Source organism: Perna viridis, chromosome 5, assembly GCF_037379345.1.
Source record: "Perna viridis isolate PV_CMFRI_1.1 ecotype Kerala chromosome 5, ASM3737934v1, whole genome shotgun sequence".
NCBI lineage: Eukaryota > Metazoa > Mollusca > Bivalvia > Mytilida > Mytilidae > Perna > Perna viridis.
In genome coordinates this window covers 5,115,979-5,131,426 of record NC_142449.1, presented here as the reverse complement: position 1 = coordinate 5,131,426, position 15,448 = coordinate 5,115,979, and the positions used below count along the sequence as shown (strand labels likewise).

The 15,448-nt window shown below is 33.6% G+C and overlaps 1 protein-coding gene across 3 annotated transcripts in view; it reads right to left on the bottom strand.

The window, feature by feature from the left end:
* LOC148615703 (uncharacterized) overlaps positions 1-15,448 on the bottom strand; it is a 53,482-nt gene that overhangs the window by 12,421 nt on the left and 25,613 nt on the right. For all 3 annotated transcript variants that reach the window (XM_088582205.1, XM_088582206.1, XM_088582207.1), the window contains exons 18-31: positions 14,643-14,751; positions 10,790-11,010; positions 10,187-10,270; positions 9,583-9,927; positions 8,814-8,899; positions 8,430-8,499; positions 8,124-8,312; positions 7,754-7,986; positions 7,287-7,539; positions 6,945-7,091; positions 3,000-3,189; positions 2,509-2,696; positions 1,314-1,580; positions 324-440 (exon numbers count right to left, since the gene is read on the bottom strand). In XM_088582205.1, coding sequence (XP_088438331.1) covers positions 324-440; positions 1,314-1,580; positions 2,509-2,696; positions 3,000-3,189; positions 6,945-7,091; positions 7,287-7,539; positions 7,754-7,986; positions 8,124-8,312; positions 8,430-8,499; positions 8,814-8,899; positions 9,583-9,927; positions 10,187-10,270; positions 10,790-11,010; positions 14,643-14,751 — 2,499 coding nt within the window. The remainder of the gene's footprint in view (positions 1-323; positions 441-1,313; positions 1,581-2,508; positions 2,697-2,999; positions 3,190-6,944; positions 7,092-7,286; positions 7,540-7,753; positions 7,987-8,123; positions 8,313-8,429; positions 8,500-8,813; positions 8,900-9,582; positions 9,928-10,186; positions 10,271-10,789; positions 11,011-14,642; positions 14,752-15,448) is intronic.

Genomic DNA, 15,448 nt, shown 5'->3' with positions numbered 1-15,448 from the left:
AGGACAAGAATAATCATTGTTCTACATACTAGTTATACTATTAATTAGGCTACAGATTAAAAACTAACTGTACTGGAAATAACAGTCGAATTCAATTCAAATCACATAATTATATTATAAAAACTAAACTATTATCAAAAATATCTCAGCTTGGTAATGTTCGCTGTTAATTCTGTTCATACATTCGTTTTATGTCCTAACATTTGGTTCTCACTTGGTTTTCTCAGTCTACTACATGTTTGTACAAACAAAAATTGTCCAAACTACAATGTACTGAATTCTTAATGAAACTTGTAAAACAAGAAAAAAACACAAAAACTTACCCTTTTATCAAAGCTCCATTCCGTTTGAGAATGTTCTATGTCACAGAACTCATACCCATTATTTGTATTATTGGTACCGTTTTTGTAGCATTTGTCACCAATGAAACATGAATCATTCTATCAGAGAAAACAATACAGTGATAATTATCAAGAGAATGGGCGAAGAGGTACTGTAACATTGTATTATACCCATAAGTTTATTACTTCTCGGTGGTTTATACCAAATCTCGTCTTTCTGCTTTTTGAAGCCGTTTTGCCAACACAAGATTTGACATTTTATTGAATCTGTTATTTAACTCATTTTTCTAAACGTTGTGCTATCGTGTAAAAGCATTCAGACAGATATACAATTTATTTTTGTTTAAATCTTCAATTAAATTTTTTGCCCTAAGTTAATTTCTATCGCATGATTTATTACTTTGTGATATCAAATTCACTATCAAATTCTGGCGGATCAAAAAATAATTGATCATAGCGTATTGTGATGTTTTGTTACCTTAAACTAATTTTGTATTTTTTTTTTTTATTCAAGTTTTTACTACATTTACATCATGACACTAGGTTGAAATGAATAGTATTTGACACATCGAGCTGCATAATTGTTGCTAGATTATTACCGAACTATACTCAATTGCAATATGGCGGATGCCGTTTGTGGAGCAAGACATGGTTAGCTTCCGAAGCACATGATGTCAATCCCAATTTTTCGTGGGAGTTCATATTTACTTTTTTTGTGTGTGACATCCTGTTTCCCTTATCTTCAGTTTTTATGTGTAATCATTTTTATTCTGCTCGCTAAATTGTGTACGTAGATCAAATGTGTTTCATGCGTTCATGTTTGGGCCATATTTTTGGATTTTGACGTATTTGCTGACGCTTCAATAATAACAGACCTCTGTGACTAAGTAATTGAAATTACACTTTTCGCGCATTTTGATATTTATGCCTACAATGTACACTGAACAGAAAGCATGAGGTCAAGCTACTAACCTTTATGGTAAAAGTTCGGTCATACTCGCCGCCCCTTGCTAAATGACATTCAGAATGGTTCTCATAGTATTTCAATCGTTTTGTTGTGAAATTCTTTCTATTATATCCTATTTCCACCACGAATCCCCTGATAATGTATGATGCGTAGCTTTCTATTATAGTTGAATTGCTGAAGTCACATTCTACCTCCATTAATGAAATGGCAGTCGCCTTTATAAAAATCGTTGATCCAATTACTGTAGCAGTACTGTGTGTTTGGTTAATAACCTTTTAAAAGATGTAATTATGTATTCTATCTTTAACTTATACAAAATAAGCAGTTTACTAACTAAATCTAAATTTGCATTAACTATAGAAATAAGAAGGTCAATCAATTAGGAAAGTAGAGAAGGCGCCATTCAAATAACATATCTTTTTCTTTTAATGGGTCGGCACAAGTTAAAATGTAGCAGATACTTTAAAATAATCATTGATACTTTACAAAATAGATCATGAAAACGTATAAGTTACATCACAGTTCTGATGTTCTGGTGACAGGGTTGATCTTCAAGTGATTGAAAGTCAATTACCTGATGAAGTGCGTTAATTTAGACAATTTATTGTTAAGGAGATTAAATTTTCTAAAAAAAATATAGATTGCTCTCACTGAATTGATTTCAAACAACTGGAACTTTATTTCAAATCCAAGTATGATCTTAGCAAGTTTCATTGCCTTATACATACATGTTTTACTCAAATTTAAATATCATATAGAAATATGATTGTAAAATGTAAGTTTATAATCTTGTGTTGTATTTACATGAAAACCAAATGTTTATTTTAGTACTGAAATTTCTATTATGTTACTTTTCTGCCTTTAATTTCTACGGTACTATTAATTCATAAATATATGTATGAATTCGGAAGAAACAAGTTGCTACGCATTATAAAAACAACAAAAGCAGCTAAAACTGCAGAACAACACACAGACTTATAAGATACACATTTTGTTTTGAAAAATGATAACACTGGGTATAGTTTCAAACACCTACGGCATTATCTAACAGGGAAAATAAATTGTCTGATAAAAAGTTTAAATTTACTGCCCAGTTGTTTCTCCCAATATCATTTAATCAATCATCAGAACATCGTCATAATCGTCCATGAGGAATTAAAACATTTAAAACGTAACTGATATAAATGATATTAAACTTACATAAAACCTTGTTATTTGACAAAACAGTTGATTACTTTCCTGTATGTTTCTACCGTACACCACAAGCCTTCTACAGTTGGTACCACGTGAACAAAAACCATGGTTCTGTATATGTAAGATTGTTGGGGGTCTGGCTATATTCACGGAACAGTCCTCTGATATATGCATTTCATCACATTCACACATACCTTGAAGGAATGACACTCACTTAACGATTTTATTACTATAAGTACAATCAACCAATTGAACTACTATAGGAACGCTCTTGTCCTTAGAAAAAAATCTAAAACTTGATAATACAAAGCAGACAAAAAACTTCGACTTCAACATAATTAAAAAAAAAAACAGCCAAAACTAGAATGAAGTTTGTCTAATGATAAGCAAATACATAATTGAAAAATTTTGCAGCTACAAGCTGGATTGTCATCAAGGAGGTTAGAAAGCTTTAATATTGAAAACCCAATCTATATCAATCAGATTATTGTACACACCATTGTTACATATTCCATTTCCACTGCACGCACGTGTCCCTGGACAAAGATTGTTCAGGCCTAATTCTCCTAAAGTCTTGCCGCCAATCATCTGAATCGTCTGTAGCGTGGTATTTGTCTGAATTTCATAGACACAACGCGATTTCATTGTCTCATAGGTTTGACTTATCCACATTTTTGAACCGGTTGCCTAAAAAGTAAAAACAAATAGTAAACTTCTTCGATATATCGACGTCATACGACCGAGTTTAAGAAAACATAAAAATTCGGTTTCTTTCTTTTTTCTTCCCATATATTCTATTAACTGCCCATTCATGTGAGAAACAAACACAAGCATGCAAACAAAACATTAAATAAACAACACTTCATTATGAATAAGATGCTAAAATTATCCTGAATCTCGGCAAATAAACTCCAACTATTTATGGATTTAGAATTACAACCTCTACAACACAAACATCTGCACCGTTATTATGTAGAAGTTCCTTTGTGAGTGTTCAGACGGAAATCCTTTAAGTACAATTTTAATCAATGGAACATTTGTTGGTTTGGTCAAAAGAATGGATTCTTTTCCAGCTAAAACAGACAAACCACGAGTGAAATGAGCCCCATAGGGAGTCGTACCTGTCAAATGGTCTATTTGTGTTTACTCAAAGCCGAAACTCCTATTATTCCAGGGAAATACACTCTGTAGAAGAGAGAGTAATGAAGGGAACCACTATTCTAGCGGAAGTCAAAAGAATGTAATCCAGGGACAAAGACCCGATATGGAAAACAGACACACACAACAAAGAACGTGAAATAATCAAATAATACATACAAAGTAACAAAAGTAAAATGAGCAACTCGGACTGGGAGCATGGACCAGATGATCGGTAGGTTGGACGTCTTTTGCTTTTCAAGAAACACCCGCTGAGTTGCTCATAAAAAAGTTAAGTCTGGGTAAACGAAAGAGGAAAGAAAAATTACGACACATTGAACAAATTGGTTCTCATGGTGGATAGATACATCATAACGATCCGCGAGTTCATAATGACGACCATAAGACTTCTGTAGTGATGACTTCAATCTTGTAGCAACATTACCCTGTTTCAGAAGCCTAATTGAAAGTAATCTAGTGCCATATAAAAAAATCTGCTTAGTAACGGCAAGCTCTGGCATAACGTATGAGTTGTGATATGAAAAATCAATAGGCAGGTGCTGAAGGTATTTAAGATATCAGGAAAGTTGACAATACGGAATGAAAAGTCATCAAGTTTGTCGTACATTTTGGTCAATAGTTTTCCTTTAGCATCGATCTAAACGTGTAGTCAAAGAGACTGACTTCACAGTGTCTGTAGTATCCTTTATCTTTAGTTCTATGTAGATGTGATGTATAAAATTCCACAAATTAGGATTGTTTAATGATAATACGTCATCTATATAGCGGAAACTGAGATTAAAGAACCCAATTAAACGATTTTCCTTCTTTTGGATTAGATCAGCTATAAAGTCAGCTTCATAAGAGTTAAGTAATAGGTCAGCAAGTAGTGGAGTACAACTTGTCCACATTATTTTTGTTCAAAAAACGCGTTCACCACACTGGGCAAATATGTTGTCAATCAAAGATTCCGGCATTTTGAAAATATCTTCATCTGTATATTTGGAAGATGATTTTGAATTTGTTTTAACAAAGTATGAGGAATCTACAAAGAACTACATATTTGTAGTATGGGGAATACAAGTATAAAAAGTTGAAAAATCAAGGTTTTAATGCCATAGTATTTTGATAATAATCTTGAATTGAGGGTTGCCAGAAGATCTTCCGAATTTTTCAGAATGCACATTGAACTAATACCACTACTGGAGTAACACGTATCATAATAGGACTGGATACCCTCTTTGACAGCTGTGAGTGTAGAAGTTAAAAGTTTTGAAAGAAGTTTGGTGGTACAGTTTGCAGATCCGGCTAAAAAGGAGCAGATATGGTGAAACACAACAAATATGCCATCGTATATCCCTGTAGAAAAATTACATACGCACAGAGATCACTAAATGGTTATCAATAAGTGAAAACACACCTTCAAGTAAGCTCTTAAAGGCTCGCAAACAAAAGTAATAAAATGCACGGTAACAGAACGATAAAACTCATTCAAAACAAACTAAAAAGTCAAATAACGATACAAAGACACATATATGACCAGCATTGACATTAGGGTGAAATCATTCATTTATTGACGTATTATCTTTAAACAATCCTAATTTCGGGGATTTGATACATCGCATCTACCCTAAAGAACTTGAGATAAAGGATACTACAGACACTGTGAAGTCAGCCTCATATCTTGACCTACACTTAGAAATCGATAGAAAAGGAAAACTATTGACCAAACTTTATGACAAACGTGATGACTTTTCATTCAAAATTGTGAACTTTCCTTTCATCTGTGGCAACATCCCTTCAGCACCTGCGCATGGAGTGTTCATATCACAGCTCATACGTTATGCCAGAGCTTGTCGAAACTATGCAGACTTTTTTGTATCGCGCTAGAACTCTAACAAATAGGCTTATGGAACAGGGTTATGTTGCTACAAGATTAAAAGAAATTTTATGGTTGTCATCATGAACTCGTGGATCGTTATGGTATATCCATCTGCACCATGAAAACTGATTTATTCAACGGGTCATAGTTTTCCTTTCCTCGTTTGTCTACCCCGGACTTGACTTTTTATGAGCAACTCGGCGGGTGTTTCTAGAAAAGCAGAGGACGCTTACCCTACCGGTGCACCTGGTCCATGTTCCCAGTTTTCAGTGGAGTCCGATTTGCTCATTTACTTTTGTTACTTTGTATGTATGATTTTAGTTACTTTATGTTCTTTGTTGTGTATGTCTGTTTTCCATGTCATGTCTTTGTCGCTGGATTGCATTCTTTTGATTACTGCTATAATCTTGGTTTCTTTCATTACTCTTTTACAGAGTATAATGCTGCAAGCAAACATACAACTTGGAAATATTGGACAAACATCCAAAATAGACAAAATCAGATTAAGGCAACAAAATATCTCCCAAAACATGCTTCATTGATAAATTATTTGCTGAAAATATAGAATTTGATCTTGAACTTGATATTACAAAGCAATAAATCCTGCGGTAAAAGAACAAGTCTTAATGCAGTAGCAAACAAGAAAAGTAGATTAATCACTGAATCAGAATCACTCATTTACTTATAATATTGAAATTCACATGATAACATGCAACTTGCTTTTGGAAAATATGCCTTAATAAAAACTGGAATTACAATTACCAAAACACGCAAGGAAAAATACGCATGACTTTTAACATTTACTTCAATATCGCAAAGAAATGAATACTATAGATCCAGACAACGAAACCCAAGTGCATACCCTAAATGTACAACGAGGAAACGGATACTTTCTACATACAAATAGAAGCCAAATACATATAAAACTTAAGATTTGGAAAAGAGAACCGGACACATAAACTGGGAGTGACATCAGGTGCTTTGAAAGAGTAAACATTCCCTGCTCTGTCACAATGCAACTGAGTAAAATCCAATGTCATATTAGGTGGCTTGTCAAATTGGTAAAAGGTGAAATCAAACTAAAGATATCTGCTCTCATCTTTAAGGTATAGAAATTTTACATTGGTTAATGAAAATGTGACGATGACCATAGAACTTCTGCAGAGATGATACCAACAAAGGCTGAAAACACCATTGTCAAAATATATTCTAAGCGCACGATGTATGCAACTAACAATATTTGAAATGCATATATATACATGCATTGTTTTCATATAAATTTATGATTGATTAAATTCAATAACTAGGAATTAAGCTTCAACGTCTTCCTTTGACATGTAATCTATAATAGAAAAGTAGAAAACTGCACACCTTACTTAATGTAGCGAGTGTTGTTCTTTAACACATTATTTCATGTTCTTACCGTGATATCTAATGCACAAATTTCGAAAAAATAGTTCGTCTGTAGATTTGATACATAAGAACATATCGCTGATATATTCCTCATCATCCACTTACAAAAACTGTGCGCATCGGTTCTATTCAAAACTGCGATATCAGTTTTATTTGGCTGAAAATAGAAAAGAATAATTGTTGGTTTTGAGCACAATATACATTCTTTAAAAGTTATAATTTAGATGATGAATTTGATAATAGCTCATAATGTTATTTTAATGGCATAACACAAAAACAGTGAGAGAAACTACTTTCACAACTTCAAGCACTTTTATATATGATGATTTGTTGTATTATTGTAATTTCTTGCCTCTAAACTGCTAGTTGTAGGTATTTTTCTTTTTATTTCACTAATAACATAGTTCTTTCTCTGGACATAAGCTCTACATGTTGTTTCAACAGGATTATATCCTTGATCAGTACAAATTGAGGGAAGTTTACTCTTCGGGCTACAATCATAATTATTGTCCCTGCATTCGCAAACTCTAGCTTTTTCTTGTGAATACCATGTTTGAATATTTCTTGATTGGTTGACATTGAACCAACTTTCGTGTTCGTCTATCCTAAGAAAATATAAGAAAGATAGCATTACAAAAACAGCACCAACAAGGACATCTTTGCCATTTAGCATAAAGTCACTACTGCAGTAGTGATTTAAAGTTTAAAAATTTTTTTAAAAAAGCCACAAGAACGTAGGACGTATGCAGACACAAATACATTTTCAATAAAACAATGCAAAGAGTCGTTGAAATCTTGTAATATGGTAAGTTTTTTTACCTCCAGGATTCAGAGAACTCTTTATTTTCTGTGTTATGACACGATGATTCGACGTGTATTGTGCTTCCATTCCTCAATTTGAAGTCATCAGTACAATTGTTAGACAGAATTCCACATAAACCTTCACTGTTGTTGACATCATAAGCTGATGGTCGTACTTCTAAATTAAGCAGATTCACTGGATCTACATGTACTATGTGTATAGACACTACTGTTCCTGTTGGAAATGTTATCTGCAAAAATAAGGAAGAGTAAAATTGTCATTATGAATTTGAAGATAAAAAAAACAACTAATCTTTGTTTTTTTTAATGTTTCATACAAAAGATACCAATATTAAGTCATTTTCCCGTTGTTATTTAAGGGACTTACCCGGAAGTTCCTATTGTTTCCTATCTGTTTTGCCACATGGAGTACCGGCTCTCTTTCACAAGCTACATACTGTGTAACAGACCATCCATTGCAGAAATTGATCACAAATACATCAGCTCCAGCTCTGACAGCGACTCCACAAGGACAAAACACTTTGTTGCTATAGCAGGATGTTAGTTGCATTTGAACCTGAAACAGTGATAAATGTATTCAAGTTAACATTTGTCAGTCTTATTCCAGTAGTTACTAGTATCATTATATTTGATAGAGAAAAAAAAAACATTAATTATAATATATGATGCTTACCTCAAATGGGACATTATCAACTGTATTAGCGTAGAGAATATATGTACCGGCGTACTGATGCTCATAATGCCTGTAACATTCAACAACATAAAACTCAGTAATAAATTTTCGAGTTTCACTTTGATATTTTTAGGAACAAACTACATTTTTGTCTAGGTTTCGAGACGCCAATTGAGTAGTTGACGACCACAAATTTGCTCTATTCTAACCAACTGTTGAATGTGTCTTTGAGAATGCAAATGAAAAGTATTTAAACGGATAATTAGGACTTTATTCGATCAAACATACGTTATATTAGATTTTATGGTTAATGCATACTCTTTCCCTTATATTGCACTTCATTAAAAAAAATAGTAAAATAAAGTAAATGCAATTGAAACATACAGGCCGTCAAACGTGGTCATATGAGGGTCGTTATAAGATGTGCATACTTTCGAGTGCCATTCAATTCTTGGTTCTAAAATCCGAATCTACAATAAATTAAAATCACAGGGATCATTTATTGTCCTAATGTTATGCATTCTGTTATCAACAACATATTTTACAATAAATGAAAAACCGTATTGTCCAGCAATGTATTGACGGTTGTGATATTTCCGCTCAAAACGTGAGAAACAGAAAACTGGATTGATGTCCCCCTCTACTCCCCAATTTTCACAGGAGCAATTTCTTTACACGCGTCCATAATTTTTTTAACTTAAGAACTTTGACTATCATGAGTGGCGACCATTTTTCCATATGGTTAATCGATAGCCCGTATAGAGACATATTTTAAGCAAAACATCTACTTTCTACGATTTTTCCTCATTATTTACATTTTTTCACCAAAGAACGACAGCCATAATTGTAATTCTATTTACTATGGTGACCTGTTTTTCAGAAGTAAAAACAATATGTCTCCTAACTTCGTTGAGGGAACATAATAAGTCCGTCTTGTTTATTTTAATAGTGATAACTTAAATTGTAAGGAAACAAATTTTTCCTTATTTCCGGAAAATAAGTATTTTTTTTCTATTTTCCGCTTTGTTTCTTGTAGGATTTCCTTTCTTCATTTTAAAGCGTACTTGAAAAAACGTACTGCAAGATTTATTTTCCTTAACACTTGCAATTCAAGTTTATATACAAAGTTTTTGTTTACCATCAATTATCTAACCTCGACATCTTGTATATCTATAGCATTCCACCGTGAGTTATTTGAAGATGTCCTTAACTTGACTAAAAACTGTTTAGGGAAAACGCCGTATTTTTGGCTCGCTTTATGTTGAAGAACCCACTGATGTGTAACATTCCATTCAGCGCCATTGGTAACGGTACTACATGATCTATTTTTTAGTACAATGTCGTCGTGGCATGAGTCTAAGAAGGTCTCACTTCCAGTAATATTAAGAAAAATTCGAAGTGAAGTATCACAGCTACCTTTGTTCATGCAGACAGGAATGGTCTGCTTGTATTGCATTGTTGCTTCTTCTCCTTTGCGGACATACACTTTTCTGTCAGTCTAGAAATTCAAAGCTGATACATTATCCAGAGTATTTTAAGCAGACAAAGACGTGATAAGCACATATATAAATTGAATTATTTCATTAAATTTAAAACACAAAAGACACCTTGTCTCTAAAATATATTGCATTTTAATTCAGAAAAGTTTTGCAATTTTTTAGACGTTATAAGCAACAAAAAATCAATTTATCCTATACTTTATCATAAAAATTTAATGATAAATAAAAGTTATGGCTATAAATAAGATGAAATAAAACCTTAATGCCTGCAAGAAATCTGTTGCTATGGAAAACAGGTCCACTTCCATTTACTTGGTGCATACCTTCCACAGTACATGAAATCTATTAAAATAATTAAAATAATCATAGAGAATAAAATAAAACAAGAACACCAAAACTGATACAAACATGACTGCTTCATGTGAAAGCACGATAAATATATTTTTTTTATATATAATATATATATATATATATATATATATATATATATATTCATTCAACGTCTCAAAATGTGACGACTCTATTCGCTACACTGCTCCATCGGATCAAATTGATACAGGGAAGATAACGTAAACTTATAGAAGGGTCTGAAATATATATATATATATCATAATGTGACTGTATCAGAGCACAAAAAATCAAGGACCACACTATTATGGCATAGTAACGTATAACAAGTATGGACAAACTTTCTTCAGATTAACCAAAAATTATACCAAAATTTCACAAAATTCCATTTTTTATCCATTGCTTAAAAAATCACTTAAAGAATCTACTCATATTTCTAAATCATCATTTGTCGAATTTTTAGTGGAGAAATAATAAAATGTTTACACATTTGTGAATTTTACATAAACTTACCATGATTCCAAATTTTTCAATCTTGTCTTCCGACAACCGCATGCTTTGTAAATTCATTGTTGTGTTCGTAAAGGTTAACCGACGACCATTACCCCAGTACCAATTAACTCGGTAATGACTAAAGTTTAATCTATTTGTGTTCATACAGCACTCGAAGTCTAACACACTCCTGTCGCCATGATTAACGATGTGGAATTGTATGTGAGGAGCCAGCTTAGTTCCTTGAAAGTGAAATGAAAATAGCTTAGTGTTAAACTGTAAAAAATACCCAATCACTAACATGCAGTAAAACATGAGGAAATCAAGGAAAAACAACGTTTAAGGGAGATAACCTTTTTTTCCTTTTTGTAACCAAATTTTTATTAATGTTTTTAATATTGCTGCAGACGGCTTCAGATGATTCTTATTACATAATTGATTGATATATATGGTATTCCAAAACTATAATCTAGGGCTGTAACGGTGTATGGTAGTACGGGACAGCTGATCTAGGTGTTGTTATGTAGGATAGAAGATCAATTTAACGATACATATCACAACAAATCAATACTATACAAATATCTCATTATGTGACCACTCTATTCATTACACTGGTCCACAGGATCAAGCTGATACTACTATACATCGTGTATTAAGTTACAACCCTAGATTAATCCTATGAGGACGAATGACCCGGCCAGCTAAATTATATTTTATATAGCCTAGTTGGTCGAGTGGTATAGGGCGCTTTACTTTGTGCAGGCAGTGTTGCAATAGATGTCACAGCGGTACGTGTTCGAGTCTCGTGGAGTAAACGATCAAAACTTTGCTTGGCAAATTTGACAGTTCTAACATCGTTAGAATATATATATATATATATATATATATATATAAATATATAATCGTCTAAATAATAGTCAACAATCACTCTTACGGGGTGATGGATCGTTAAAAACGATGCAAAACATAACAATAAATGAAATAAACATCTAAATATGTTTAACATCACCAGAAGATGGTAAAATTTAAATTGAATATTTCGGATAACAGATATCCTTCCTCAGCATAAAACTAATAAAACTATATGAGCATAAAATTCACAAAACTTAACGAGCATAAAACTCACAAAGTTCAAGATCAAAACAGATTCAGAAGCTGAATAGCGTGCGCTGTGGGTGATTGTACCTTTATCAAAGGCTCACATAAGCAACTGATGATGAGCCTGAATGAAAATAACAAAGAGGGTCTTTTTATCAAAGTTACAATTAACTGTGGAAAACAATTTAAAAAAATAAAAAGTCCAAATATAGTAGTACGGCGTATTGATGTATAGATGGTAGTGCTGTACCAGCCTTAGATCCAAGACCTAAAAATGAATTATTTTTTTCTCGTTAATTCCATCTGGAGAAGTTGTTTGCAATTTCTTCATCCAAAAGCTTTCCCGAGATACTCTTTTACATTTTGACCAGTTTTTAATATGTTCTACGATCGCCACAACAATGTTGTGGAGATCCTCCTGGGTGTGTCCGGCAGATCTAAGATGGCGACTCAGAGGGAGGTCTGGTTTGTATTTGTAGTCACTGCGATGACCATTCATACGCCTGTTGAAAGGTTGTTCTGTTTCGCCAACGTACTGCATACCACATCGGCACTGGAAAAGTTATATGGTATTTTCGGTTTTGCAAGTTACGTCGCAAAAAATGGCAAATTCCTTTCCAGTGCAGTAGCTTTTAAAAGTTTTGGTGTGCAGCATCTGGGTACAGCTTGGGAATCACGAGATATTTTTGATCCTCCTACCGACTGCCTAGTTAATTTACTCACTTTAGTTTTGAAGTGTAACAACTTCACTTTCAACGACGAACACTGCCTTCAAATCAAAGGTACAGCTATGGGAACGAAAATGGCTCCTTCGTATGCTAACACCATGGGTAAATTAGAAAATCAAATAATCTCAACATCTTTATCGAAACCCCTCTCTTGGTTTCGATTCATCGATGATGTTGACATGAAATGGACTGAGTCGAAACAAAATTTAGACAATGTTATCACACATGCCAATAATGTTCATCCATCAATCAAATTCACCCATGAAATTTCTGACACTAAAATCACATTTTTGGATACTACTACGTTTGTAAAAGACGGGGAAATGTCCATGGATCTTCACAGCAAACCAACTGATAGTCACCAAAACGTATCTCCCAATAGTTGTCATCCAAAACATTGTACTAAAAGCATCCCATACAGTCAGGCACTTCGAATTCGGCGTATTTGTTCTTCTGACGATACCACCAACAAACGTCTAGATGAACTCCGTGGTCATTTGCTATCGCGTGGCTATAAATCAACAGATATTTGAACGTGCTAACAAAATCAGCCGTAAAACTCTCCTCGAGTACAAACCTAAGAAAAAGAACAAAAGGGTCCCTTTTGTACTTACGTACCATCCAGCCTTTGCGAAACTCTCGCAGTTACTGCATTCAAATTGGAAAGACATTCAAAAACATCCCAAGCTCTCCAAGCTCTTTCCGGGGGCCCTGGTCCTGGCATTCCGTAGACCGAGGAGCCTAAGAGATGCCCTAGTAAATTCAGAGATTTCATCTCAGACTAAACAAAATACAACGGGCCAGTGTCGACCATATGGAGATAAGATATGTAAGACCTGCACCCAGATGCTGCACACCAAAACTTTTAAAAGCTACTGCACTGGAAAGGAATTTGCCATTTTTTGCGACGTAACTTGCAAAACCGAAAATACCATATACCTTCTTCAGTGCCGATGTGGTATGCAGAACGTTGGCGAAACAGAACAACCTTTCAACAGGCGTATGAATGGTCATCGCAGTGACTACAAATGCAAACCAGACCTCCCTCTGAGTCGCCATCTTAGATCTGCCGGACACACCCAGGAGGATCTCCACAACATTGTTGTGACGATCATAGAACATAATAAAAACTGGTCGAAATGTAAAAGAGTATCTCGAGAAAGCTTTTGGATGAAGAAATTGCAAACAACTTCTCCAGATGGAATTAACGAGAAAAAATAATTCATTTTTAGGTCTTGGATCTAAGGCTGGTACAGCACTACCATCTATACATCAATACGCCGTACTACTATATTTGGACTTTTTATTTTTTTAAATTGTTTTCCACAGTTAATTGTAACTTTGATAAAAAGACCCTCTTTGTTATTTTCATTCAGGCTCCTCATCAGTTACTTATGTGAGCCTTTGATAACGGTACAATCACCCACAGCGCACACTATTCAGCTTCTGAATCTGTTTTGATCTTGAACTTTGTGAGTTTTATGCTCGTTAAGTTTTGTGAGTTTTATGCTCATATAGTTTTATGAGTTTTATGCTGAGGAAGGATATCTGTTAGCAAACTAGAGAGAGACTGAAAAAGTCTTGTTTTGCAACGGATTAAGGAGCAAAAGTTTAATTGAATCAAGTTTCATTGAATTCTGTCAGGCAATTTCAGAGAAGACTTTTTTTTAAAATAAAAGCATTAAAATCAACAAAACTGTCAGAAAGGGCAATTACTCCAGAATCGGTTTACGAAAAAAAAAAAAAAACAAAACAAAAAAAAACAAACAAACAAACAAACAAACAAACAAACAAGCAAACACTGCTGTTTGACCCCCATATTCTCTTTTGAGTAACGGAGGCCATGTTATCATGCAGGATAGTCAGATACAAGTTGAACCAAACAAAGTTTCGTCGAATTATGTTCAGTAGTTCAAGGTAAAAAGAGCTTAGAAAAAGGGTAACGTGGACGACGACGAAGACGACAACAACGGGCGCAAGGTTAAACTCGAATACTTAATTTTTTTTTTGTGATACCACTATAAGAACAAATGTTCTACTAGACATACCGTTATAACTCCAGCTGTTTGTAGAATGAGTTGAATTACATATCAAAATATCGTCATGTGGATTATTCGTTAAATCAGAATAACATTGGGCATTAATCAAACATCCTTTCTACAAACAAAAAGCAACATATATTTACCTTTAGATATGATTCAAAGTGATACTTGTTTATATAAATACATTTTTTTTCTTTTCCGGGTTTTCTGTCTTATTATTGTCATCTGTTGTATCAATGATGGATTGCACCGATTTCATAAAATAATACGGTTAAACTTCTACATCAAAAAAGTTTGTACAGAAAGCTACGATTTGTAATATTTATACAAGAATAATATTTTTGTTTTTTATGTACACTGACTTTGAATTACTTGGCCGAACTAGAAATATTAAACCGAGGCACGAAAATGCCGCCAAGTTCACCAAATATAACATTTCGTTTTACAAATACTGATATAGGTTATAAACGGCAATACTAGTAAAGTTGGCATTAAATGAACACAAATCTTATATCTCACGTCTGTATACACTATTTCCAATGCTCAAATAAAATTCCGACTCAAATGTATTTATCATTGTTTTTTCTCTAATAAAGATGGCACACCTAAATACAAATACGCAGGACATGGAAGAAATTTTTCATACTTTTTAATTAAATAAAAGATCCTAAACAAACCAAATAAGATGTCAAAATGGTGACATTTTCTAGCGAAAACAAAATGTGCTCCGCTACTCGCTGACCTTTGCCTTCACTCTTATAAGTCTGACTTAATCGCTGATCTTATCCAAAAGAAGAAACATCTTACAGCTA